Below are 27582 nucleotides of genomic sequence, written 5' to 3'. Positions count from 1 at the left end.
TTCCCATCCCGCCCCGCCCCGTGACTGCCGCGCGCCAGACGACTTCCGGTGGGGCGGGCGCCGGGTCGTGGCGAGCAGGCTCCAGCGGTGGCGGCGCGATGACCACTCTCCGGGCCTTCACGTGCGACGACCTGTTCCGCTTCAACAACATGTGAGTGAGGCGCGCCCGGGCCCAGCCGCCGCCGGCGCGTCCCCGGGGTCGTGGGGGGAGGGGGCCGGGCGGACGTGCGGACGCCCCGCTGACCTTGGTCGGGCGGCCGTCCCCTCGCAGCTCTGCGCGCGGTGTGGGCGCTTCTCGGGGGCTGGGGGCGCCGGGCGGCCGTCCCCTCGCACCCCTGCGTGCGGTGTGGGCGCTTCTCGGGGGCTGGGGACGCCGGGCGGGGCGGGGGGCGCCTCTCAGGGGACGGGGCGGGGGGCGCCGGCTCGGCTCTGACCCCCGGCTCCGGCCCGCGTTCCCCTCCGGGCGGGGGCCGTAGTGGCGAAGTTACCTTGTATCCGCGCGGGGTAGTACTGTGGCCCCGTCCAGGGCCCGGCGGGTTTGCGCGTCTCGTTACTGTTGCTGCGCATCCCGGCGGGGGCACTGCTGCGGGAGGCCCAGGGCATGCACGTTCCTTCGTCCTAGTTAAGTCAAGGACTGTGACTTGCAGGTACCATTTTTTTTTTTTTAAGTTTTATTATGAAAGTTTCTATCAACTTAAAAAGTTGGTAGAATTTTACCGTGAACACGTATCAGCTGGACTCTACCGTTAACATTTCGCTACATTGACTTCATCACATTTCTGTCCACCCACCCATCCATCCATGCACCCACCAATCCCAGACCCACTTTAAACACCCCGGGGCAGTTACGTGAAAACTAGGGACCAGAGAGTTCAGATTCAAGTGTCAGGAGGATGGAAAGAACTTGAGATGAGGTGGCTAGAAACATTCAAAGAGGGGCTAAGCCTTGAAGATGGGTAAGTGTGGACAGGGGTGAGGAAGGAGGTTCTGGAGGAGGAAGCAGGTGCGGGCGTGGCCGACACCTGGGAGGTGAGTGATGGTAGGAGCGGGTTTCTGTAACTCAGCGGTCAGAGAAACTGGTGAGACTGGACTTATGCTCCACTATTGGGGGAACTTTCTGTGGGGCCTCTCCCAGTCGGAGCAGTGTAACTAAGGCGACTGTTGAGGGCTCGCTGTGCCTGGCACTGGAGTAACCCATTTCCTCCTGACAATTCTGTGAAGTAGGTGCCCTTCTCATCCCCAGTTTTGGTGTGAGTTAACTAAGGTCCTGAGAGCGCAGGGGAATGGCCCAGGTGGTAGAGCCCTGCGTGGGAGTGGGCGGAGCAAGGAGACTGATCAAGGAGATTGGCTCCAGGCGGGTGGTTCTTAGAGTGGTCCGTGAGCACCGGGAACTTTTTGGAAATGCACGTTCCTGGCCGCCCAGGAGCCTGAGCTCGCCACCACAGAGCTGTGTGCCGCGGGCCGGCTGGAGGAGGTATACCGGGCAGGTGAGCCATTTAGGTGGTCTTGGCAATGGCCCGGAGATGATGACTTGACAAAGGCTTGGGTTTGGGAAGTGCAGGCCCTGGAGGCGACAGTGTGCCTTGAAGCTTCAAGAATAGATGAGACAAAGCCTGATGGAGAACCAGTTTTAACCGAAGACCTAGGAAGGGTCAACACTTTTATACGAAAATGAATAGAGTAGAAGGAAAAGAAGCATGACCATTTATTTATAACAAAATAATTGATTTCCAAGAATCATGTAGCTTGTGAAGTCTTCTTCAGAATATGCCAATAGGGGAACTCCTCTCCCTCCTCGTTTTCTCCTACTTCTCACTTTGATTAGGGCACTTCCATCAAGAACTCCGAGAATCACTGGAGTAGGGTGTTGCAGTAGTAACTGAAAGAAGCAATGGATGTAGAAACGTTGCAGTTAATTTAACAAATATTTTATTCTTGGTAAAATGTTTTATGCCTATTGTGCACCAGTGCTGAAGAGACAGTAGTGAACAAAACAGAAAAAAAATGTTATCTTTATGGAATTTACAGTTTACTTATTTAAATTGGCTGCACTGTGCGGCTTGTGGAATCTTAGTTCCCTGACCAGGGATTGAACTCGGACCCTTGGCAGTGAGAGCCGAGTTGGGGGAGTCAGAGTCATAACCACTGGACCGCCAGGGATTTCCCGGAATTTACAGTTTAGAGGGGAGAGTAAGATAGAACTTAGCGTTCAGTACAAAGGAAAAAATGTGAGCTGGAAAGGGAAATAGGGAGTGAGTGGGGATTCGGCTTTGGGTGAGGTGTTCAGGGAAGGTGTCACTGCAGAAAGACCTGCAGGGGAGGGAGCCTGTGGGCACTGGGGGCAGGAGACTTCCAGGCAGAGGGAGTAGCACGGGCACAGATTCCTGTTTCGGAGGAGGAGGAGGCAGCGGTGCTGGAACAGTGAGTGTGGGAGTGTGAGAACACCAGGTGGGATCGGAGTCAAAGGGCTCGACCTTGGAGAGGCCAGCATAGGACGTGGGTCTCCGCCAAGGGCGCTCAGACACCCAGGTGGAGAAGTTGGCTGGGCATCCGGACGTGGGAGTCTCAAGTTTAGGTCTGGGCTAAAGATAGAAATTTCGTGGTCAGCACCATGCGGGTGGTATTAAAACCAGGTGGCTAGGCACTTCTCTGGCAGTCCAGTGGTTAAGACTCGACGCTCCCAATGCAGGGGGCCTGGGTTTGATCTCTGGTCAGGGAACTAGATCCTGCATGCCACAACTGAGATCCCACATGCGGCAACTGAGGTCCCGTGGTGCTGCAGCTAACACCCAGTGCAGCCAAATAAAAACAAACACAAAAAACCAGGTGGCTAGGTGACATCAGTGATGAGTGAGTGCGGACAGGAAAAACGAGGTTCCAGGAATGTGCCCCAGGGCATCACATGTTAAAGGAGGCACAGTGGTCCTCTGAGGTGGGAGGAAAGCCTGATGGTGGGTCTGGAGTCTGAGAGAGGACAGCATTTCAGGAGGACGGAGCACTGAACTATGTCAGGTCTGCCGGTGGCTAAGTGTGCAGCACGTTTATACATTTCTTTCAGGGGAGCAGAGTCCTGGGTCCCGAGAGGTGGGGGGATCTGCTCACCAGCACTCCAGGCCTGGGTCCAGGAGAGCAGGTGGAGTGTGGACGCAGAGGCTTAGGGTGGGTGGGGTGGTGGTGGGACCTTGGTGAAGCTTTCTTCTTACTGCTGTGTTTTCTTCTTGAAATTGGAAGCAGCTGAGATGGAAGGGGGAGTGTTGAGGAGACAGGAGAGGGTATAGAGTAGTCCTGAGAAGCAGGGGAGAGTGAGTCCCGCATGGATTAGTGATTCTTCAGGTGTGGCCAGGGGCGCCTCAAGATTGTTTTAGGGGTTCTGCAAGCCATTTTAATGATAATACTAAGGGTTTTGTTTTGGGGTTTTTTTTTGCCTTTTTCATTCTCATTCTCTCACAAGTGCACAGTGGAGTTTTCAGGGTTTGTGATCGTGTAATAGTAAGCATAACAGGCACCAAAATTAGAAATCAGCTGCCTTCTATTAAACCAGACATTAAAAAGATCTGTAAAATTGTTAAAACAATTCCATTCTTGTCACTAAATTTTTGTTTTTGAAAATAGTAACTTTTTTGGTTTTAAAAAAAAGTTATTCATATTAATGTATAATTTATTTTTTAAATGAATGTTTTAAACATTTAAACATCAATAGATGTAACCCACATAAACAGAAGTTCTTGGGGTCTTCAGTAATTTTTGAGTGTAAAGGGATTCTAAGAACTGCTGGTCTCCAGAAATGCAGTGTGACTGCATTGTTAAGGGTCCGAAAGAAGAGTTTGTGCAAGAGGAAGAGTTGAAGGTAGCTGTTTTTGGGTCTGGCAAAATATTGGTTCCATTAATTGAATAGGAAAGTAAGGGGTAGAGTTCTTTGTAGACAGAGGCAGGTGTGCATTTAAGAAACGCTGATTCGGGAGTGTTGTGATCGGGCGTGGCAGGAGCTCAGCAGCTCCAGAGCCAGATCAGGAGCTTTCCTCTGGGAACAAAATTGAAAGTATGGGAATGGGGGCAGTGGGGGGGCAGAAATGTAGAAGAGTGGCGAGCAGAAGCCTGAGTGGTGAGACAGCCTGCATTTGGGGGGGGGGAGGGAGGGAGGGAGGAGGAGGAATTGGCAGGGAGGGTGCTTGTCAGATGCTGCAGGGCTAGGGTTACTACCCCCATCTGTGATTGACACGCCAGGTTGGTCCCCAGTTCTGGTAACAGTTTATTGCCATTTAGAAAATGGAAGGTTTTAGGGACTTCCCTGGCAGTCCGGTGGTGAAGACTTGGTGCTCTCACTGCTTTGGGCCCGGGTCCAGTCCCTGGTCCGGAACTAAGATCCCACAAGCCGCTTGGTGCAGCCAAAGGGGAAAAAAAAAAAGGTTTTGATGATGTATTAACTATAAAGTAACTTGTAAAGAAGCAGCAGTTAAATGAAAATGTACAGATGTCTTTATAGTGGCTGTGATGATGGCTCATCATGGTCATTAGGTAAATTAAACCATCTTTCTTAGCTGTAAAGTTGGTTTTAAAGTTGTGGATTTAACATGTTTTGTTTTCCCTGTGCATGTTATTTTTAGTTGTAGTCTCCTTATTTAAACTGGTTTTGTAAACACTGCTTACTGTTGATATTTCTCTTGTTTCTTTTAGTAATTTGGATCCACTTACAGAAACTGTATCCTTTTTTAAAAAGTTAAATGAAGACTTACTAAGAGTAAGGAAAATAGAGGATCAGAGGAAAAAATAGACTGGAGTACTGAAAATGTTTAAAACTTGGAGGTCAGGAAACATAAGCAACATTGAAAGCAATTGAAAATAAAAACCCTAAAAACCTGGGAACAAGAGTTATCTTACACCTGTTGACAAGCCGCTAATATAATGACCTCATAAATCAAGAACAGTACAGTCAGTCCCCTGCCCACCCTGCCCCTCAGTAGTAAGCATAGCTGTGAGCAGCAGAAAGCGGTGACTTCAGCAGGAGGGGCTATTCCTGCCTGATGTGAATGAGTCTAGAGTGGATGAGCAGTCCTGGTGGCTCTGTGACGTCCCCAGCGACCAGGCTCTGCAGTGGAACCACTCTCCTGTTCCCGGGTGTTCCTGGCGTCCTGCCCAGGTGGCTCCGAGCGTACCGCATCCCAGCCATGTTCCTGGCAGGAGGATCAACAGAGGGGAAGGTGAGTGTTTCCTTCCCAGACTCCCAGGGGTACCTCTGGGAGGTGCCACGCAGCCTTCTGCATCCTGTGGACCCCTGCCTCGTGCCATACCTGCCTATCTAGAACAGAGTGTGGAATGAGCCTGATTTACATTGGGGCGTGTTGCTAAAGTGAAAAAAGGACTTTGGCTAACATTAGCAGTATTTCTCATGCTCCCCACTAGAGACACGGGCAAAGATGTGTGAAGTGAGGGTTTCCTGACCCTAACATACAACCCCCACACTCTCAGGAGCATGAAACACAGAGCTGGACTTCCGGGTTATGTGCCATGTCCACTGTAGGGTAGGAGGGTAGTATTAATTGATAATTTAACAAAGAGGGCATACAGGATGCTATGAAAATATTAAAAAGAGTTCGGTCTCACCAGTTAAAAGACATGCAGATTAAAACCAAAATGAGATACCATGTTTTATCTATCAAATTACCAAGGATTTCAAGCAGTGATAAAACTCAAGGCTGATGAAGGTGAGGTGAGGGGAGCAGTCTCATAAACTGCGAGTGACAGAGTAAATGCTAGTCTTTCTGGAAGGCACTTTGGTAATGTAATACCTAGTAATTCAATGTCCTGGAAGCTGAAGATAATAAGAAATAGAGGCAATTATGTCAGGGGTTGGCACACTAATGCGCATGGGCCAGATTTGGCCCACTGCCTGTTTTTGTAAATAAAGCTTTATTGGACACAGCCATGGTGAATAATGTACATATTGTCTGTGCTCTTCTCCTTGGTTTTCACAGTTTTTTTTTTTTTTAATTGAAATATAGTTGAGTTACAGTGTTGTGTAAGTTCAGTAGTTTTTTTGTGGTAAGAATGCATAACAAGCTAGAAATAGAAGAACCTTTCTTAATTTGGTAAAGGTTTGATATTAAAAACCTTCAGTAAGCATTATACGTAAGTGAGAAATTAGATTCGTTCTCTTTAAGATTGGGTGTAAGATGAGAATGCCTACTGTCACTACTGCCCGTTACCATAGTTGCAGAGGAACTGACCAAAGGTATTGGAAAGAAGAAAGAGGTGAAAGAAAGTATAAGGATGAGAAAGGTAGAAATAAAACTGTCATTATTTATAATTGATAATACTCATCTATCTAGAAAACAGAACAACCTGTTAAGAATAAGCGAGTTCAGCAATGTTAGAACCAAGATCAAGTTTTGAAAAATCAGTAGCATTTCTGTACACTAGCAGTAGAAATCAAGAAAATATTTTTAATTGAATACTTAAAACATGAATACCTACTTAAAGAACATTATGCATAAAACTAAAAAGTTGAAAGAATGGAAGCAGATTTTTTTTAATATCTAAAACTGACAGGAAGTGAATAGCTAGAATATATAATGAATTTTTTTTTCTGTTTTGTGCCGTTTTCTTTTTTTTTAATTTTGTTGGAGTATAATTGATTTACAGTGTTGTGTTTCAGGTGTACAGCAAAGTGATTCAGTTATACATACATTCATTCTTTTTCAGTCTTTTCTCCTACAGGTTATCACAGAATATTGAGTAGAGTTCCCTGTGCTATACAGTAGGTCTTTATTGGTTACCTATCTTATATATAGTAGTGTGTGTATGTTAATCCCAAACTCCTGATTTATACCCCCCCCTCCCCTCCACGTTTCCCCTTTGGTAATCATAAGTTTGTTTTTGATATCTGTAAGCCTGTTTCTGTTTTGTAAATAAGTTCATTTGTATCAGTTTTTTAATTAGACTCCACATATCAATGATATCATATGATATTTGTCTTTGTCTGACTTACTTAATATGATAATCTCTGGGTCCATCCATGTTGCTGCAAATGGCATTATTGTCTTCTTTTTTTGGCTGAGTAGTATTCCACTGTATATATGTATACCATATCTTCTTTATCCATTCCTTTGTCAATGGACATTTAGGTTGCTTCCATGTCTTGGCTATTGTAAACAGTGCTGCAGTGAACATTGGGGTGCATGTATCTTTTCAAATTATAGTTTTCTCCTGATAAATGCCCAGCAGTGGGATTGCTGGGTCATATGGTAGTTCTATTTCTAGTTTTTTAAGGAACCTACATACTGTTCTCCATAGTGGTCGTACCAATTTACATTCCCACCAACAGTGTAGGAGGGTTCCCTTTTGTCCACACTCTATCCAGAATTTGTTTGTAGACTTTTTGATGGTGGCCATTCTGACCAGTGTGAAGTGATACCTCATTGTAGTTTTTTTTTTTTTTTTTTAGATTCCATGTATATGTGTTAGCATACAGTATTTGTTTTTCTCTTTCTGACTTACTTCACTCTGTATGACAGACTCTAGGTCCATCCATCTCACTACAAATAACTCAATTTCGTTTCTTTTCATGGCTGAGTAATATTCAATTATATATATGTGCCGCATTTTCTTTATCCATTCATCTGTTGATGGACACTTAGGTTGCTTCCATGTCCTGGCTATTGTAAATAGAGCTGCAGTGAACATTTTGGTACATGACTCTTTTTGAATTATGGTTTTCTCAGGGTATATGCCCAGTAGTGGGATTGCTGGGTCGTATGGTAGTTCTATTTTTAGTTTTTTAAGGAACCTCCATACTGTTCTCCATAGTGGCTGTATCAATTTACATTCCCACCAACAGTGCAAGAGGGTTCCCTTTTCTCCACACCCTCTCCAGCATTTATTGTTTGTAGATTTTTTGATGATGGCCATTCTGACCGGTGTGAGATGATATCTCATTGGAATTTTTTTTTTTTTTTTAAAGAGAAAAAAGGCTTTCTTAAATCTCGAAAAAGAAAGCACAGAAGAACCAACAATGTTTCAAACAGAAAGTCACAAAAATTATCATCATCATCATCATCAGTTCACTCAGTCCCATGTAATTAATTTTTTTTCATCTTGATCTTTTGTTAGCACTTTTTTGAATTCATCAGTTTTCCATTAGAGTTATGAAAATACTTATTCATTCAGTTCAGCGGTATAGTCAGTTACCAGAAACCTGTACTTGTCAGAGTCTTTTCCATGAATTCCTTGAAGATGAAACCCTTTATAGGAACATTTTTGCAAAAGCATCAGAGTACACCAGAACTGTCTGTAAATAACAAAAGACTTAAAAATGACCACGGTTTAAGATTTGATGAAAGTTCATAATCAGTTGACAAGGAAATTTAGTTATTTCTGAGATATACATTTTAAAATAATAACTAGAATTATGACTTATAACATTATACCAGAACATATAAGATTTTTAGGAATTTCATGTAATGTCTGAAACACTTATATTAACATATTTCCATACAAATAACCCAAAGAAAGTTTTAGTAATAGTTGGTTTTTTTTAATTTTTAAATTTTATTTATTTTTTTATACAGAAGGTTCTTATTAGTCATCAATTTTATACACATCAGTGTATACATGTCAATCCCAATTACCCAATTCATCACACCACCATCCCCACCTCCCCGTGGCTTTCCCCCCTTGGTGTCCATACGTTTGTTCTCTACATCTGTGTGTCAACTTCTGCCCTGCAAACCGGTTCATCTGCACCATTTTTCTAGGTTCCACATACATGCGTTAATATACGATATTTGTTTTTCTCTTTCTGACTTACTTCACTCTGTATGACAGTCTCTAGATCCATCCACGTCTCAACAAATTACCCAATTTCGTTCCTTTTTATGGCTGAGTAATATTCCATTGTACATATGTACCACAACTTCTTTATCCATTCGTCTGTCGATGGGCATTTAGGTTGCTTCCATGACCTGGCTATTGTAAATAGTGCTGCAGTGAACATTGGGGAGCGTGTTTCTTTCTGAATTATAGTTTTCTCTGGGTGTATGCCCAGTAGTGGGATTGCTGGATTATATGGTAATTCTATTTTTAGTTTTTTAAGGAACCTCCATACTGTTCTCCATAGTGGCTGTGTCAATTTACATTCCCACCAGCAGTGCAAGAGGGTTCCCTTTTCTCCACACCCTCTCCAGCATTTGTTGTTTGTAGATTTTCTGATGATTCCCATTCTAACTGGTGTGAGGTGATACCTCATTGTAGTTTTGATTTGCATTTCTCTAATAATTAGTGATGTTGAGCAGCTTTTCATGTGCTTCTTGGCCATCTGTATGTCTTTGGAGAAATGTCTATTTAGGTCTGCCCGTTTTTGGATTGGGTTGTTTGTTTCTTTAATATTGAGCTGCATGAGCTGTTTATATATTTTGGAGATTAATCCTTTGTCTGTTGATTCGTTTGCAAATATTTTCTCCCATTCTGAGGGTTGTCTTTTTGTCTTGTTTATGGTGTCCTTTGCTGTGCAAAAAGCTTTCAAGTTTCATTAGGTCCCATTTGTTTATTTTTGTTTTTATTTCCATTACTCTAGGAGGTGGATCAAAACAGATCTTCCTGTGATTTATATCAAAGACTGTTCTTCCTATGTTTTCCTCTAAGAGTTTTATAGTGTCCGGTCTTACATTTAGGTCTCTAATCCATTTTGAGTTTATTTTTGTGTATGGTGTTAGGGAGTGTTCTAATTTCATTCTTTTACATGTAGCTGTCCAGTTTTCCCAGCACCACTTATTGAAGAGACTGTCTTTTCTCCATTGTATATCCTTGCCTCCTCTGACATAGTTTAGTTGACCATAGGTGCGTGGGTTTATCTCTGGGCTTTCTATCTTGTTCCATTGATCTGTGTTTCTGTTTTTGTGCCAGTACCATATTGTCTTGATTACTGTAGCTTTGTAGTATAGTATGAAGTCAGGGAGTCTGATTCCTCCAGCTCCGTTTTTTTCCCTCAAGACTGCTTCAGCTATTCGGGGTCTTTTGTGTCTCCATACAAATTTTAAGATTTTTTTTTCTAGTTCCGTAAAAAATGCCATTGGTAATTTGATAGGGATTGCATTGAATCTGTGGATTGCTTTGGGTAGTATAGTCATTTTCACAGTATTGATTCTTCCAGTCCAAGAACATGGTATCTCTCTCCATCTGTTGGTATCATCTTTAATTTCTTTCATCAGTGTCTTATAGTTTTCTGCATACAGGTCTTTTGTCTCCCTAGTTAGGTTTATTCCTAGGTATTTTATTCTTTTTGTTGCAGTGGTAAATGGGAGTGTTTCCTTAATTTCTCTTTCAGATTTTTCATCATTAGTGTATAGTAATGTAGAGATTTCTGTGCATTTAATTTTGTGTCCTGCAACTTTATCAAATTCATTGATTAGCTCTAGTAGTTTTCTGGTGGCATTTTTACGATTCTCTATGTATAGTATCATGTCATCTGCAAACAGTGACAGTTTTACTTCTTTTCCAATTTGTATTCCTTTTGTATCTTTTTCTTCTCTGATTGCTGTGGCTAGGACTTCCAAAACTATGTTCAATAATAGTGGTGAGAGTGGACATCCTTGTCTTGCTCCTGATCTTAGAGGAAATGGTTTCAGTTTTTCACCATTGAGAATGATGTTTGCTGTGGGTTTGTCGTATATGGCCTTTATTATGTTGAGGTAGGTTCCCTCTATGCCCACTTTCTGGAGAGTTTTTATCAGAAATGTTGAATTTTGTCAAAAGCTTTTTCTGCGTCTATTGAGATGATCATATGGTTTTTATTCTTCAGTTTGTTAATATGGTGTATCACATTGATTGATTTGCATATATTGAAGAATCCTTGCATCCCTGGGATAAATCCCACTTGATCATGGTGTATGATCCTTTTAATGTGTTGTTGGATTCTGTTTGCTAGTATTTTGTTGAGGATTCTTGCATCTATATTCATCAGTGATATTGGTCTGTAATTTTCTTGTAGTATCTTTGTCTGGTTTTGGTATCAGGGTGATGGTGGAGTGTTCCTTCCTCTGCAATTTTTGGAAGAGTTTGAGAAAGATGGGTGTTAGCTCTTCTCTAAATGTTTGACAGAATTCACCTGTGAAGCCATCTGGTCCAGGGCTTTTGTTTGTTGGAAGATTTTTAATCACAGTTTCAATTTCATTACTTGTGTTTTGTGTGTTCATATTTTCTGTTTCTTCCTGGTTCAGTCTTGGAAGGTTATACCTTTCTAAGAATTTGTCCGTTTCTTCCAGGTTGTCCATTTTATTGGCATACACTTGCTTGTAGTGGTCTCTTAGGATGCTTTGTATTTCTGCGGTGTCTTTTTCATTTCTGATTTTATTCATTTGAGTCCTCTCCCTCTTTTTCTTGATGAGTCTGGCTAAAGGTTTATCAATTTTGTTTATCTTCTCAAAGAACCAGCTTTTAGTTTTGTGGATCTCTGCTTTTGTTTTCTTTGTTTCTGTTTCATTTATTTCTGCTCTGATCTTCATGATTTCTTTCCTTCTGCTAACTTTGAGTTTTGTTTTTCTTTCTCTAGTTCCTTTAGATATAAGGTTAGATTGTTTTGAGATGTTTCTTGTTTCTTGAGGTAGGCTTGTATAGCTATAAACTTCCCTCTTAGAACTGCTTTTGTTGCATCCCATAGGTTTTGGATCGTCGTGTTTTCATTGTCATTTGTCTCTAGGTATTTTTTGATTTCCTGTTTGATTTTTCAGTGATCTCTTAGTTATTTAGTAACGTATTGTTTAGCCTCCATGTGTTTGTGTTTTTTATGTTGTTTTCCTTGTAATTCATTTCTAATCTCATAGCATTGTGGTCAGAAAAGATGCTTGATATGATTTCAGTTTTCTTAAATTTACTGAGGCTTGATTTGTGACCCAAGATGTGTTCTATCCTGGAGAATGTTCTATGTGCACTTGAGAAGACAGTGTAATCTGCTGTTTTTGGATGGAATGTCCTATAAATATCAATTAAATCTACCTGGTCTATTCTGTTATTTAAAGCTTGTGTTTCCTTATTAATTTTCTGTCTGGATGATCTGTCCATTGGTGTAAGTGAGGTGTTAAAAGTCCCCCACTATTATTGTGTTACTGTCGATTTCCTCTTTTATAGCTGTTAGCAGTTGCCTTATGTATTGAGGTGCTCCTGTGTTGAGTGCATATATATTTATAATTCTTATATCTTCTTGGATTGATTCTTTGATCATTATGTAGTGTCCTTCCTTGTCTCTTGTAACATTCTTTAAAGTCTACTTTATCTGATATGAGTATTGCTACTCCAGCTTTCTACTGATTTCCATTTGCATGGAATATCTTTTTCCATCCCCTCACTTTCAGTCTGTATGTGTCCCTAGGTCTGAAGTGGGTCTCTTATAGACAGCATATATATGGGTCTTGTTTCTGTATCCATTCAGCAAGCCTGTGTCTTTTGCTTGGAGCATTTAATCCATTCACGTTTAAGGTAATTATCAGTATGTATGTTCCTATGACCATTTTCTTAATTGTTTTGGGTTTGTTTTTGTAGGTCCTTTTCTTCTCTTGTGTTTCCCACTTAGAGAAGTTCCTTTAGCATTTGTTGTAGAGCTGGTTTGGTGGTGCTGAATTCTCTTAGCTTTTGCTTGTCTGTAAAGCTTTTGATTTCTCCATCGAATCTGAATGAGATCCTTGTGGGGTAGAGTAATCTTGGTTGTAGGTTCTTCCCTTTCATCATTTTAAGTATATCATGCCACTCCCTTCTGGCTTGTAGAGTTTCTGCTGAGAAATCAGCTGTTAACGTTATGGGAGTTCCCTTGTATGTTATTTGTTGTTTTTCCCTTGCTACTTTCAATAATTTTTCTTTGTCTTTAATTTTTGCCAATTTGATTACTATGTGTCTCAGCATGTTTCTCCTTGGGTTTATGCTATATGGGACTCGCTGCGCTTCCTGGACTTGGGTGGCTATTTCCTTTCCCATGTTAGGGAAGTTTTTGACTATAATCTCTTCAAATATTTTCTCTGGTCCTTTCTCTCTCTCTTCTCCTTCTGGGACCCCTATAATGCGAATGTTGTTGCATTTAATGTTGTCCCAGAGGTCTCTTAGGCTGTCTTCATTTCTTTTCATTATTTTTTCTTTATTCTGTTCCACAGCAGTGAATTCCACCATTCTGTCTTCCAGGTCACTTATCCGTTTTTCTGCTTCAGTTATTCTGCTATTGATTCCTTCTAGTGTAGTTTTCATTTCAGTTATTGTATTGTTCATCTCTGTTTGTTGTTTTTTAATTCTTCTAGGTCTTTGTTAAACATTTCTTGCATCTTCTCGATCTTTGCCTCCATTCTTTTTCCTAGGTCCTGGATCATCTTCATTGTCGTTATTCTGAATTCTATTTCTGGAAGGTTGCCTATCTCCACTTCATTTAGTTGTTTTTCTGGGGTTTTATCTTGTTCCTTCATCTGGTACATAGTCCTCTGCCTTTTCATCTTGTCTGTCTTTCTGTGAATGTGGTTTTTATTCCACAGACTGCAGGATTGTAGTTCTTCTTGCTTCTGCTGTCTGCTCTCTGGTGGATGAGGCTATCTAAGAGGCTTGTGTAAGTTTCCTGATGGGAGGGACTGGTGGTGTGTAGAGCTGACTGTTGCTCTGGTGGGCAGAGCTCAGTAAAACTTTAATCCACTTGACTGCTGATGCATGGGGCTGGGTTCCCTCCCTGTTGGTTGTTTGGCCTGAAGCAACCCAACACTGGAGCCTACCTGGGCTCTTTGGTGGGGCTAATGACAAGGAGGGCTCACGCCAGGGAGTACTTCCCAGAACTTCTGCTGCCAGTGTCCTTGTCCCCACGGTGAGCCACAGCCCCCACCACCATCTCTGGAGGAGAACCTCTAACACTAGCAGGTAGGTCTGGTTCAGTCTCCCCTGGGGTCACTGCTCCTTCCCCTGGGTCCTGACGCGCACACTACTTTGTGTGTTCCCTCCAAGAGTGGAGTCTCTGTTTCCCCCAGTCCTGTCGAAGTCCTGCAGTCAAATCCCACTAGCCTTCAAAGTCTGATTCTCTAGGAATTCCTCCTCCCGTTGCCAGACCCCCAGGTTGGGAAGCCTGACGTGGGGCTCAGAACCTTCACTCCAGTGGGTGGATTTCTGTGGTGTAAGTGTTCTCCAGTCTGTGAGTCACCCACCCAGCAGTTATGGGATTTGATTTTACTGTGATTGAGCCCCTCTTACCGTCTCATTGTGGCTTTTCCTTTGTCTTTGGATGTGGGGTATCTTTTTTGGTGAGTTCCAGTGTCTTCCTGTTGATGATTGTCCAGCAGCTAGCTGTGATTCTGGTGTTCTCACAAGAGGGAGTGAGAGCATGTTCTTCTACTCTGCCATCTTGGTTCCTCCCTCCCTCATTGTAGTTTTGATTTGCAGTTCTCTGATATTAGTGATGTAGAGCATTTTTTAATGTGCTTTTTAGCCATCTTTTTTTTTGGAGAAATGTCTGTTTAGATCTTCTGCCCATTTTTTGATTGGGGGGTTTGTTGTTTTGATATATAGCTGCATGAGCTATTTGTATATTTTGGAGATTAATCCCTTGTCAGTTGCTTCATTTGCAAATAGTTTCTCCCATTCTGTGGGTTGTCTTTTCGTTTTGTTTATGGTTTCTTTTGCTGTGTAGAAGCTTTTAAGTTTAATTAGGTCCCATTTATTTATTTTTGTTTTTATTTGCATTACTCTAGGAGGTGGATCAAAAAACATACTGCTGCAACTTATGTCAGAGTGTTTTGCCTGTGTTTTCCTCTAAGTGTTTTATAGTGTCTGGCCTTCATTTAATTCTTTAATCTGTTTTGAGTTTATTTTTGTGTATGGTGTTAGGGAGTGTTCTAACTTCATTCTTTTACATGTAGCTGTCCAGTTTTCCCAGCATCACTTATTGTGAATAGACTGTCTTTTATCCATTGTATATTCTTGCCTCCTTTGTCATAGATTAGTTGACCATAGGTGCGTGGGTTTATCTCTGGGCTTTCTATCCTGTTCCATTGATGTGTATTTCTGTTTTTGTGCCAGTACCATACTGTTTTGATGACTGTAGCATTGTAAATATAGCTTGAAGTCAGGGAGCCTGATTTCCTCCAGCTCTGTTTTTCATTCTCAGGATTGCTTTTGCTATTAGGGGTCTTTTGTGTTTCCATACAAATTAAAAATTTTTTTGGTTCTCGTTCTGTGAAAAATGCCATTGCTAATTGATAGGGATTGTAGTTGAATCTGATTGCCTTGGGTAGTATAGTCATTTTGCTAATATTGATTCTTCCAATCAAAGAGCGTGGTATGTTTTTCCGTTTGTGTCATCTTCGATTTCTTTCATCAGCATCTTATAGTTTTCAGAGTACAGGTCTTTTGTCCCCTTGGTAAGTTTATTCCTAGGTGTTTTATTCTTTTTGATGTGATGGTAAGTGGTATTGTTCCCTTTTTTTTTTTTTTTTTTTTTTATTAGAACCCCCAACTCTTTTTTTTTTAATATACATTTATTTATTTATTTATATTTATTTTTTTTTTTGGCTGTGTTGGGTCTTCGTTTCTGTGTGAGGGCTTTCTCCAGTTGCGGCGAGCGGGGGCCACTCTTCATCGCGGTGCGCGGGCCTCTCACTGTCGCGGCCTCTCTTGTGGCGGAGCACAGGCTCCAGACGCGCAGGCTCAGTAGTTGTGGCTCACGGGCCCAGCTGCTCCGCGGCATGTGGGATCTTCCCAGACCAGGGCTCGAACCCGTGTCCCCTGCATTAGCAGGCAGACTCCCAACCACTGCGCCACCAGGGAAGCCCGGTATTGTTCCCTTAATTTCTCTTTTTTGGTTTTTCATTGTTAGTGAACAGGAATGGAAGAGATTTCTGTGTATTAATTTTAAATCCTGCAACTTTACCAGAATCATTGATGAGCTCTAGTAGTTTTCTGGTAGCATCTTCAGGATTTTCTATGTATAGTATCATTTTATCTGCAAACAGTGACGATTTTACTTCTTTTCCAATTTGGATTCCTTTTATTTCTTTTTCTCTGATTGCCATGGCTAGGACTTCCAAAACTATGTTGAATAAAAGTGTTGACAGTGGACATCTTTGCCTTGTTCCTGATCTTAGATGGAATGCTCTCAGCTTTTCACCATTGAGAATGATGTTAGCTGTGGGTTTGTCATATATGGCCTTTATTATTGTTCAGGTAAGTTCCCTCTGTGCCCACTTTCTGGAGAGTTCTTATCATAAGTCGGTGTTGAATTTTTTCAAAAGCTTTTTCTGCATCTTTTGAGATGATCATATGGTTTTTATTCTTCAGTTTGTTGATGTGGTGTATCACACTGATTTGCGGTTATTGAAGCATCCTTGCATCCCTTGGATAAAGCCCACTTGATCATAGTGTATGATCCTTTTAATGTATTGTTGGATTCAGTTTACTAGTATTTGGTTGAGGATTTTTGCATCTATGTTCGTTAGTGATAGTGACCTGTAATTTTTTTTGTGTTATCTGTCTGGTTTTGATATTAGGGTGAAGATGGCCTCATAGAATGAGCTTGGGAGTATTCCTTCCTCTGCAGTTTTTTGGAAGAGTTTCAGAAGGATAGGTGTTAACTCTTCTCTAAATGTTTGATAGAATTTGCCTGTGAAGCCATGTGGTCCTGGACTTTTCTTTGTTGGAAGTTTTTACATCACTGTTTGAACTTTAGTACTTGTGATTAGTCCGTTCATATTTTGTATTTTTTTCTGGTTCAGTCTTGGAAGGTTGTATCTTTCTAAGAATTTGTCCATTTCTTCTAGGTTGTCCATTTTATTGGTATACAGTTGTTTGTAGTAGTCTATTATGATTGTTTTTCTGTGAGGTCAGTTGTAACTTTTTCATTTCTGATTTTATTGATTTGAGCCCTCTCCCTTTTTTTCTTGATGAGTCTGGCTAAAGGTTTATCCATTTTGTTTATCTTCTCAAAGACCCAGCTTTTAGTTTTATTGATCTTTTTTGTTGTTTTCTTTGTCTCTGTTTCATTTATTTCTGCTCTGCTCTTCATGATTTCTTTACTTTTACTAACTTTTGTTTTTTTTCTTTTTCTAGTTGCTTTAGGTGTAAGGTTAGGTTGTTGAGATTTTTCTTGTTTTCTGAGGTAAGACTGTATTGCTATAAACTTCCTTCTTAGAACTGCTTTTGCTGTGTCCCATAGGTTTCGGATTGCTGTGTTTTTGATGTCATTTGTCTCTAGGTACTTGATTTCCTCTTTGATTTCTTCAGTGATCCATTGGTCATTTAGTAACATATTGTCTAGCCTCCATGTGTTTGTTTTTTTAGTTTTTTTTTTTCCTGTAATTGATTTCTAATCTCATAGCTTTGTAGTCAGAAAAGATGCTTGATGTGATTTCAGTTTTCTTAAATATACCAAGGCTTGATTTGTGGCCCAGTATGTGATGTCCTGGAGAATGTTCCATGTGCACTTGAGAAGAGAGTGTATTCTGCTTTTAGATGGAATGTTCTATAAATATCAGTTAAGGCCAGCTGGTCTAATGTGTCATTTAAGGCCTGTGTTTCCTGATTGATTTTCTGTCTGAATGATCTGTCCATTGATGAAAGTGGCATGTTAAAGTCCCCCACCATTATTGTGTTACTGTCGACTCCTCTTTTTATAGCTGTTAGCATTTGCCTGATGTATTGAGGTGCCCCTATGTTGGGTGCCTATATATTTACAATTGTTACATCCTCTTGGATTGATCCCTTGATCATTATGTAGTGTCCTTCCTTGTCTCTTGTAACAGTCTTTAAAGTTTGTTTTGTCTGATATGAGTATTGCTACTCCTGCTTTCTTTTGAATTCCATTTGCACAGAATACTTTTTTTTAATCCCCTCACTTTGTATATGTCCCTAGGTCTGAAGTGGGTCTCTTGTAGATGGCATATATATGGGTCTTGTTTTTGTATCCATTCAGCCAGTCTGTGTCTTTTGGTTGGAGCATTTAATCCATTCACGTTTAAGGTAATTATCAATAAATGTTCTTACTGCTGTTTTAATTGTTTGGGGTTTGTTTTTGAAGGTCATTTTTCTTCCTTTCCTCTTGTTCTCTTCTCTTGTGATTTGATGTCTATCTTTAGTGTTTGGATTGCTTTTTCTTTTTTGTGTGTGTATCTATGGTAGATTTTTGGTTTGTGGTTCCCATGAGGTTTTGATATAGCAGTCTGTATAACTACAAGATTGTTTTAAGTTGCTGGTCTCAATTTCCAGTGTATTTCCAGTATCCTGCATTTGTACTCTTCTCATGGTTGCTGATTTTGATACCATATTTATGTGTGGATGGTTTCCTGCCTTTATGTTTGCCTTTACCAGTGAGCTTTCCCATTTGTAATTTTCTTGATTCTAGTTGTGGCCTTTTCCACATAGAGAAGAGTTCCTTTGTTTTGTTGGGGTCTTCACAGTTTGAGTAGCTGCAACAGAGGCCATATGGTCCACACAGCCTTGAATATTTAATGTCTCCTTTTTTGTTTGTTTTCTTTTTAAATTTTTATTGGAGTATAGTTGCTTTACAGTGTTGTGTTAGTTTCAGGTGTACAGCAAAGTGAATCAGTTATACATATACATATATTTTCTCTTTTTTGGATTTCCTTCCCATTTAGGTTACCACAGAGCATTGAGTTCCCTGTGCTGTACTTTAGGTTCTGGTTAGTTATCTTATTTTATACATAGTATCAATAGTGTATATGTCAATCCTAATCTCCCAATTCATCACCCACTCCCCCCACCCCCCAATCTGGCTCTTTATAGAAAATGTTTGTTATTTTGTTAGCCCCTGAGTTATGTCAGTAACAGCAGTAAAAATCAACTGTAGATACATGCAGCAACAGGGCTACATATCAGAAACAAAGTTGAGTGGAAAAAGCAAAAAAACCTCAATTTTCATTTGTATTTTAAAAATTATGACCTATTAAAGGAACGACAGAAAACTTTTCACTGTATATAAGGGAAAGTATTAGGATGCAAATCAATTTATGTGGTGTGCTTCCCGTTACACTTAAAAGTTTTTGGCAAAAGTCCCATAATCCAGGTGAGGCCATGTTTCAGAGTAACCTGCCTGGGCTTCTTGGTCCATGAGCTTGAGCCAGGGGCTCCTCCAGTAGCCAGAGAAGAGATGGTTATCATGTCAGTGGCTGGATGGCAGAAAGACTTGTTGGCTGCCATGTTAAGGGTTATGTTTGAAGAGATAGAATAAAGGCAGTCCTTCAGAGGAGAGTTTGAAGAATTTACACTGAACAGATTTTCCAGGAAGTTTAAAAAAAATGGTTGATGGTGTCCCCTTATAGAACTGCATCAGCAAGCTTATACTAAGAAGGACAGGAATGAGTACAAGTCAGCAAGGACACCAGGGTTGAAGAGTTAAGTACTGAGCAGTACTCAGGCATTCACTTTTAAGTCAGCTTTTTTTTTTTTTTTTTGCATTACTAGAAATGGAGACCTTGAATTGGTGGAGGGGAAAAACTGGGTTTGTTAAGTAGCCTCTGGAAATACTTAAGTTTAAAGTTATTTTCACTGTCCCATGGCTGAAGCTAATGTAGGAACTAGTCATTAATTTCCCAGTGCAATTATGGAAAAATAAACATTCTGAGCATGTGCTGTTTGCCAAGTGCCAGGGATAGAGGGAACATGGCATACGTGTTCTAAGGGGAGACAGTAAATGAGTAAGAAAGAGTATCAGGTGATTATCAATAAAGTGCTGTGCAGGGATCTAGACACATTGGCAGCAGCAGGGAGACAGACTGTAGAACTTGGGAGCCTGGTTCTCTGCTGTCTATTGGATGCTACTGTCTCCAGTCACATTTGAGTTTATATATTCAGGCAATTTTCTTAAAAATTAGTGCTAACCTCCTTTTTTATTATAGCCATTCTAATGGATGTGCAGTGGTAGCTCATGTCAGTTTGGATTTGAATTTCTGTAGTGATTTTATGATGTTGAGCGTCTTTTTATACATTTATTAGCCATCTATTCAATGTATCTTCTTTGGTGAAATGTCTCTTCAAATCTTTTGACCATTTTTAAAAACTGGGTTGTCTTCCTATTATTGAATTGTAAGAGTTTTTAAAATATATTTTGGCTACAGTCATTCACTAGAAAAAAAAAAAAATTAGACATATACAACCTAAATATTTCATCTAATAAATTGATTATAGAAGTCATACATATGGCTGGGGACAAACAATATGCCTTTTTAAAGGAAACTTCGAAATACCCCTTTCATGAAGAAATCTGACTGTCCATTACTTGGCATCCTCCTTAACAAGACTCTAGTATGGGATTCCTTTTTACTTACAGTACCTCGCCCACTGGCCAGAGTACTTCATCGTTGCAGAGGCCCCTGGTGGAGAGTTAATGGGTTACAGTAAGTATAATACCACTAGTACTTTTTTGGATAGGCAGTTGAGATTAAAATATAGGTTTTAACTGATTATTTTAGATTGATCACAGAACTGGAAGTATAATTATGATGCCCATAATTTTATTTCCTTTTCAACCATTTGACAGCTCACTGATCCCTTCTGTTTTAGGTACTATGCTAGGCCCAGGGGATACAGCAGTGACCCAGACAGACTTGGTCGCATTGCTAACAAAAATTTGAGCTGTAGATTGTCTGTTATGTGTACATGACACACATACATACCCACATGAAATGTAGATATTTTAAAAAATACATATCAAGTAAAAGCATTAATAACAATTAGCTAGATGACTTTTAAGTATTACTTGAAGATCAGAACTTGGTCATTAGTTTCCTTTATTATCATGTACCAAACAGCCTTTCTGTATGTGTAAATCCTCATGTTTAGTTACTGGATGTGATCTTTCATTGGCAGTCATGGGCAAAGCAGAAGGCTCGGTGGCGAGGGAAGAGTGGCATGGGCATGTCACAGCTCTGTCTGTTGCCCCAGAATTCCGACGCCTTGGTCTGGCTGCTAAGCTTATGGAGTTATTAGAGGAGATTTCAGAAAGGTAGGCACCTGCTTTGCAAATGATTTTTGAACTCTAACCATTTGAGTTTTCTCTTGGTGAACGTTTTATCAGATTTTTTCCTTCAGATTGAATATCTGTCATGATGCACAGTTTCATAGGAATTTCATTTTCAGCCTTTAATAGTCCTTACAACAATTCTGTCACATATTCAGAGTGATATTATTGTCCCTGTTTGGCCGAGGAAAATTAAGGCAAAGTGAGTGACCTGCCATAGGCTTATGAGCTGGGTAATTGGTGGAATCAAAATCTAGCCCTCAAGGTTTCTGTTAGTGTTCTTGCCACTGTGGCAGGTGTTTCCAAATTCTCTGTTAACACTGTCCTTGGCATCTCAGTAATTTTTTCATAGTGCCCTAGGCTAAAGAAAAGTGTAGTCTTAAGCAGTTGTGTCCCAGCAAGCTAGTAGCTATTCGGAAAAAACAAATTGAAAGAAAAAAATATTTTCATTTCATTGTTAAATAACTGTGGTTACCTCCTAATGAGATGTGTGCACCTGCTGGGCATTGCATGGCTTCTCAAACCTTGGAAACAGATTCTGCAGAACTGCCAGCATTCTTGTTTCATGTTGATTTTCATGTGGTCCTGGGGTTTTTAATCACAGGAACTGCCAAAAGCCTGGCTTCATAAAGATACTATGTCAGTCACCAAAAGGAATATAATGTGATATGATGTGTATTTGTGAACTATATAAAGCTAGTAGTTTGCCAGTGTCCAACATGTAAGGTTTGCCTATGTTTTCCCCAAACATTTGAAATATGCATCTCCATGAGTTTGAGAACTGCAAACATTGTGGCTTTTTTCAGACCTGTTTTATGTATCAAACACTCACTATGTGTTACTTTTATTAAATCCATTAAAGTGGAACATTAAGGAAGTAACCATGGCCTGAAAACACTGAGCCAAGTCAAGGGCAAGAGGAACCTGAGCTCATTCTTAATTTAGCTGAAAAAGTCTAGTCCTTAAGAACTTAAAAAATTCTTCCTAGAGTGAACACAGAAGAGGAGAAAATCTTTAGCAAGATTGTAGTTTACACACATTGGTTAATGGCATATCTTGTTGAAAACAAGTATTTGGCATTATCATGTATAGTTGACAGGGAGTTAGGAACTGTGTTCTTCTAATTGCACATCAGATTTAATGTATTTATAGGATAGACCATCTCTTAGAGTAGAAAAACCACTATGCTCCCTTCCCTTGCAGTTTCTAAACTTTCACTACTTTACAGTAGTTGCTAAGATTTAAGTGACCTATATTTGTATAGGGGTGTGTGTGTGTGTGTATACATATATACACACATACGTATATACATGTATTTTTAATGTACAGATTAAACGTGTACACTAAAAATAGAAACAGTATATAATATCCAAAGAGAAAAATAGAATAATAAAAATCAATTCAAGAGATGAAAAAAGGAAACTAAAGTAGCAGAACAAAATAAAAAGCATGAATAAGGTGGCAGCAATGAATCTAAATATAATTGATAAATACAACAGTAAATGTTAATGGACTAATGACTCCAGTTAAAAGACAAAGACATTATGCCAAGTGAAGTAGGCCAGTCACAGGAAGACACCTAAAGTAGTTAAATTCATGAAGAGTGAAATGGTGGTGGCTGGGGAAGGGGGAAATGGGAAATTACTAAAGTTTCAGTTCAGCAAGAAGAATAAGCTCTAGAGTTTGTATAACATTGTATACCTACACTCAAAGATAGTTTACATTTAAAATTTATTGAGAGTATATCTCATGTTAAGTATTCTTAGGACAGTAACATTAAAAAATGATAGACTGTCAGAACTGTATTCTATTTACAGGAAATACGTATAAAGTTAAAGATACTGAAAGATTGAAAGTAGAGAAATTTTTAAAATTATCATGCAAATTCTAACCACATGAGGGTGTGCTTAAATTAACAACAGTCACATTATAGTTCAATAATTATGAGAATAAAAAAGGGTCTGCATGCTGATAAGTTAATCAGGGAGATGTAATAATTAAAAATTTTATGTACCCAGTGACAAATTCAAAGTAAAAACGCAACAACTGACAAAACTACAAGAAGAAATAGACAAATCATCATAATTAGAGATGCGAACTCTTCCTAATTGTCAGGACAATCAGAAATTGATTAAGGGTACAGAACAGGGGTCAACAAACTTTTTCTGGGCCAGAAAGTAAACATTAAGGCTTCACAGGCCACCTCCAGTCTCTATTGCTTTCATATATGTATTTTAACAACCCTTCAAAATTGTAAAAAACCATTCTTAGCTTGAGAGCAGCATTAAAAATAGGTTGCAAGCTGACCCCTGCCTTAACTAATTTCAGTCAGTAGCCAGAATCTTTCCACAAAGAAAGCTATGGCTTCTGTGGCAAATTTCACCGACAATTTAAGAAATGATGACACTAAGTTTACTTTTACACACAAAAAGGGAACAATCACAAAACCTGACAAACTGTTGTTAGAAAGGGAAAACTTACTTACTTAACCTGAAAAAAGAGTATTTACTGAAAACCTGTAGTAAAAGATGAGTGGTGATGCAGTGAATGCTTTCCGGGACAGGACAGGACAGGATGCCTAAAGTCGGCTTCTCTTCAGTAACTTATTGGGAATCCTCTACCATACAGTGAAGCAAGAAAAATAAAAGTTAGGATTGAGAAGAAACAAAACCGTTATTTTGGATAGATAAGATAGTACAAATAGAAAACCTACAGGAAGGAATCTACAAATGTTTAGAATTTTAATAAAAGTTAAGCTAAGTTGTTGTTGGATATAAAGTTTTAGTATAAATTAAATTGCTTTTCTACACAAACAGTAACATTTAGAAGAGGATGTGATTTGCATTGGCATCAGTAATATTAAGCCCTTAGGAGAAATCTAACAAAAGCTGTGCAAGACCTCTCTGAAGTTTATACAACTTTACCCAGAGACAGTACAGATGACCTACCTAAGTGGAGGGAGCAACTGCCTCTGCAGCATAGAGTTACCCGTCTCTACAGTAGACAGCTAACTGATCCACAGAGTCAGCGTAACTGCAGCCCAAATGTCAAGTCTTTTCTGTGCGACTTGTTGATTCTGAAACTTAGAGGGAATGGAAGGAGCCAAAAAGAGGTAAGACACTCTTGAACAACAAAAAAGTGAGTGGAGTAATTGTCTAGGCTAGTGGAACAGAATTTGAGATGCAGACTCAGGAACACATGGATTTAGACACACCTTGGAGGAGGCAACTGCAGATCAGCGGTGGGGAAGGATACACTTTTCCAATAAACGTGGTGGCACCACTGGATATCCATATGGGAAAAGATTTTTCCCCCATTAGTACCTTATCATACACAGATCAATTCCATATTTATTAAAAACCTATATGTGAAGAGCAAAACTAAAAAGCCCTTAGGAGCACCTTCAAAGGAGAGTGTCTCCATGACCTCAGGGTAGAAAAGAACTTCTCAAGTCCTAAAAAGTGCTAACTGTAAAATGAAGGTTCATATATTCAACTTCACTACAGTGCGGTAACTTTGTTCATCAAAAGATACATAAGGATAATGACAAGTCACAAATTGGAAAAAGATCTGCAAATTGGGGAAAAGACTTGCACCATCCTTTACACAAGGTTGAATATCCAGAATACAGAGAGAACTACAGGTGGGGGAGAAAAAAAAAAAAATGTGTGAAAGACCAATAAAGACCATACAGAATGAGAAAGCTAAATGGTTGACACAAATATAATCAGCCTTGTTAGTAATCAGAAATGCCAGCTGAAATTGCCCTGAGATGCCACTGTATCATTAAGACTTTCAAAAATAAAAATGTTCAGCTGCTCCAAGCCACCCCTGTGGGGTGGAGTCTACCCGCTCCTGTGGGAGTGTCAGGTGGCACACGTGGGCTGGGAGACAGGCATTATCTGATAAAGTTGAAGGTGTCCCTGTGAGCCAGCAGTGACACTCCTAACTGCAGACCTTAGATATCGTACCACGAGACCCACAACAAAAATAACTTGTAGCAGCATAGTTGATAATGTATAGGACCACAGACATCTCATAGTGTGTCCATATAGGGACACACTAAACACAGGGAGGACGGACAAGCTCCAGCTGCCCCGGGGCTGACTCAGTACCGACTGAGAGGCGAGTCACTAAAGAGTAGATGAAGTATGACTCCATTCAGGTGACGTTCACAAACAGGAGAAATTAAACCAGAACAGGTGGTAAGTCTACTGCATAAAGCAAGGCACTGATGATCACACGAGTCAGGACATGGAGACCTGGGTAAGAAAGGGGCTGTCACTAACCAGAGGGACCCAAGGGCTTCAGAGCTGTGACCAGTGTCCTGTAGTTATACAAGGCCACATTGGTGCTTTCTTCAAAACCTTTAATTTGTGCATATGGGTGAAACTATTGTATGACTAATTGGTAAAATGAACATATCAATTACTATAAGATCAAATACACAGTAATTTTTTAAAGCCAGGTAACAGAACTGTGGTAAAAAAAAAAAAAAGCTTTCTTTAAAGTTTATCTTTTAAGAAAACCTGTAGGTTTTGAAATGTTACAGAAACGAAGTTATCTTTTTGTACTGCAAAATAATTGCTATAAATCCTCAGCAGTAAAAATTGCTAACATGATGTAATCAGCTGCAGGGTTCCATAGTACCATCCTATGAATAGTAGTCAAAGTAGTTTTAAAAATTATGTAAGTATTATTTTCAAGGACTTCTAATTTTTTTTTTTTTTAATTACAGAAAGGGTGGATTTTTTGTTGATCTCTTTGTAAGAGTGTCTAACCAAGTTGCAGTCAACATGTACAAGCAGTTAGGCTACAGTGTGTACAGGACGGTCATAGAGTACTATTCGGCCAGCAACGGGGAGCCCGACGAGGATGCTTACGGTGAGCTCCCTTCCGGGGTGGTGTCCCCGAGAGGAAGCCGAGTGTCTGCATTCACCCTGCAGACTGAGATCCTCGGCTATTTTAATACACTTAAGAGAATCATATTTAAAATGTGAGCTATAATATTTAAATCTGCTTTAACCTGCCCTTATGAACCTACCACTGATTAACTTACATTAACTAACCATTGGTTAATTACTGTCAATTATTGTTTTACTGGTACAGACACATTATTTTACTAAGGTTCTGTCAAAAGAACATTTGTAGGAAGAGCTGGATCCCAGCTGGGGTTTGGTGTACTCAGGACTGAGAGACTCACTTATAAATAGATTTCTCTTAGAATATGATAGAAGTAGGGGTAGGGGACAAAACCTCTTATAGTTTTTTTTTTTTTTTTAAACCTATACACTTTAAATTTGATATACAATATTCTGATATTTGGGTACTTACATTAAACTTTGCTTCCTAACAGATATGAGGAAAGCACTTTCCAGGGACACTGAGAAGAAATCCATCATACCATTACCTCATCCTGTGAGGCCGGAAGACATTGAATAACCATGAGCAGTGGTTCTTAGGCTGATGATGCTCCAGATATTTTATGGAAAATATTATTTTCATTAGATGATCCTGGAGCTCTATTAGGAGAAAAGGGAATCGTTTAGATCTGAAAGACTTCAAGAAAAAACAGGTTAATAAACTTATTTTAAGTCTTGTTTCCTGTTAGCAATATCATACCTTCTAAAGCTGTCCACTGTAATAAAATTCAGCCAAAAAAGGCAGCTAGGTCAAAAGGAAACATTCCACTGTTATTCATAATGTAATATTCATGGTATGCTAGGGAAAAAGCTTGCTCCAATCTCCTCCTAAATTCTGTGCCTGAGAACCACTGCGGCATATATATTTTTTTTGTATTGAACTGTTAATTGAAGCTTTAAAAGCATATATATGCAATGTGTAAATCTAAGATGTATAATAAAATGCACTGTTGACTCTATGAGTATTTTCTGGAAGTTTGTTGGTCATTTATAAACCTCAAGTTATCAGGATTGGAGAAGGTCATCATTTAGGGTATATGTTGTTTCCCTTATATTTTTCATTTATATACAAAGCATTGTTTAAATGCTTACTTGGACAGTCCCTGCCCAGCACACTTAAGCGTCCTTCTTATTGCAAAGTTCTTCCCAGATACTTGTTTCCATACTGCCGGTCTCAGGTCATTTCTTTGTCTAGTCTCACAGTACTTTGCTTAAATCCTGCCTTTCAAAACACAAAAAGATGCTAAAATAAAGGGGAAAAAGAACCTAATTCCCAAAGAAAGGCCATGTAATTAGATCACAGGCTAACCACATATTTTCGTGTGTAGTTTTCATCGCATGCAATATCTGAAAATATCCAGTGAGTAAAAAGTAGCTAAAGAAAACGAAATAAATCACAGAAATGATTATTAAAATCCTGTTACTTTTGAAAAGACTTATTTTGGTGGAGTTGAGGGTGAGAGAGAAGTGAGGTTCTCCCAGGAGAGTAATTTTTTCTTTCATGCATTTCACACTGGCACGTTACCTGCCCGAAAGTGGCCTTAGGAGTTTACATGAGAACTTGACTGCTAGTTTTTTTCCTTACACGCACATGCTACACAAACAGAACATGATCATGATTAGTCACTTAGAGTAGCATGTGGCCTGTTCTCATCTCACCCCATGGCCCTGTGCACTTAGCCGACT

The 27582-nt window shown here is 39.9% G+C and overlaps 1 protein-coding gene across 5 annotated transcripts; it reads left to right on the top strand.

The window, feature by feature from the left end:
* Positions 1 to 26855, top strand: NAA20 (N-alpha-acetyltransferase 20, NatB catalytic subunit). Of its 5 annotated transcripts, none has more exons than XM_082431731.1 (6): positions 3 to 151; positions 4675 to 4699; positions 20261 to 20351; positions 20797 to 20959; positions 25713 to 25858; positions 26331 to 26855. In XM_082431731.1, exons 1-6 carry the CDS (start codon positions 99 to 101, stop codon positions 26414 to 26416), a joined length of 564 nt encoding a protein of 187 aa, XP_082287857.1. In that variant the 5' UTR covers positions 3 to 98; the 3' UTR covers positions 26417 to 26855. The 5 variants fall into 5 exon arrangements, with proteins under 5 accessions (XP_082287859.1, XP_082287857.1, XP_082287858.1 ...); XM_082431732.1 differs by having other exon boundaries at positions 4 to 151; positions 20824 to 20959; XM_082431733.1 differs by lacking the exon at positions 25713 to 25858 and having other exon boundaries at positions 1 to 151; positions 20824 to 20959.
* Positions 26856 to 27582: the final 727 nt, after the last annotated feature.

Source organism: Balaenoptera physalus, assembly GCF_965194825.1.
Source record: "Balaenoptera physalus genome assembly, chromosome: 16".
NCBI lineage: Eukaryota > Metazoa > Chordata > Mammalia > Artiodactyla > Balaenopteridae > Balaenoptera > Balaenoptera physalus.
The sequence above is the reverse complement of the archived record's forward strand: the minus strand, read 5'-3'. Positions and strand labels throughout refer to the sequence as shown.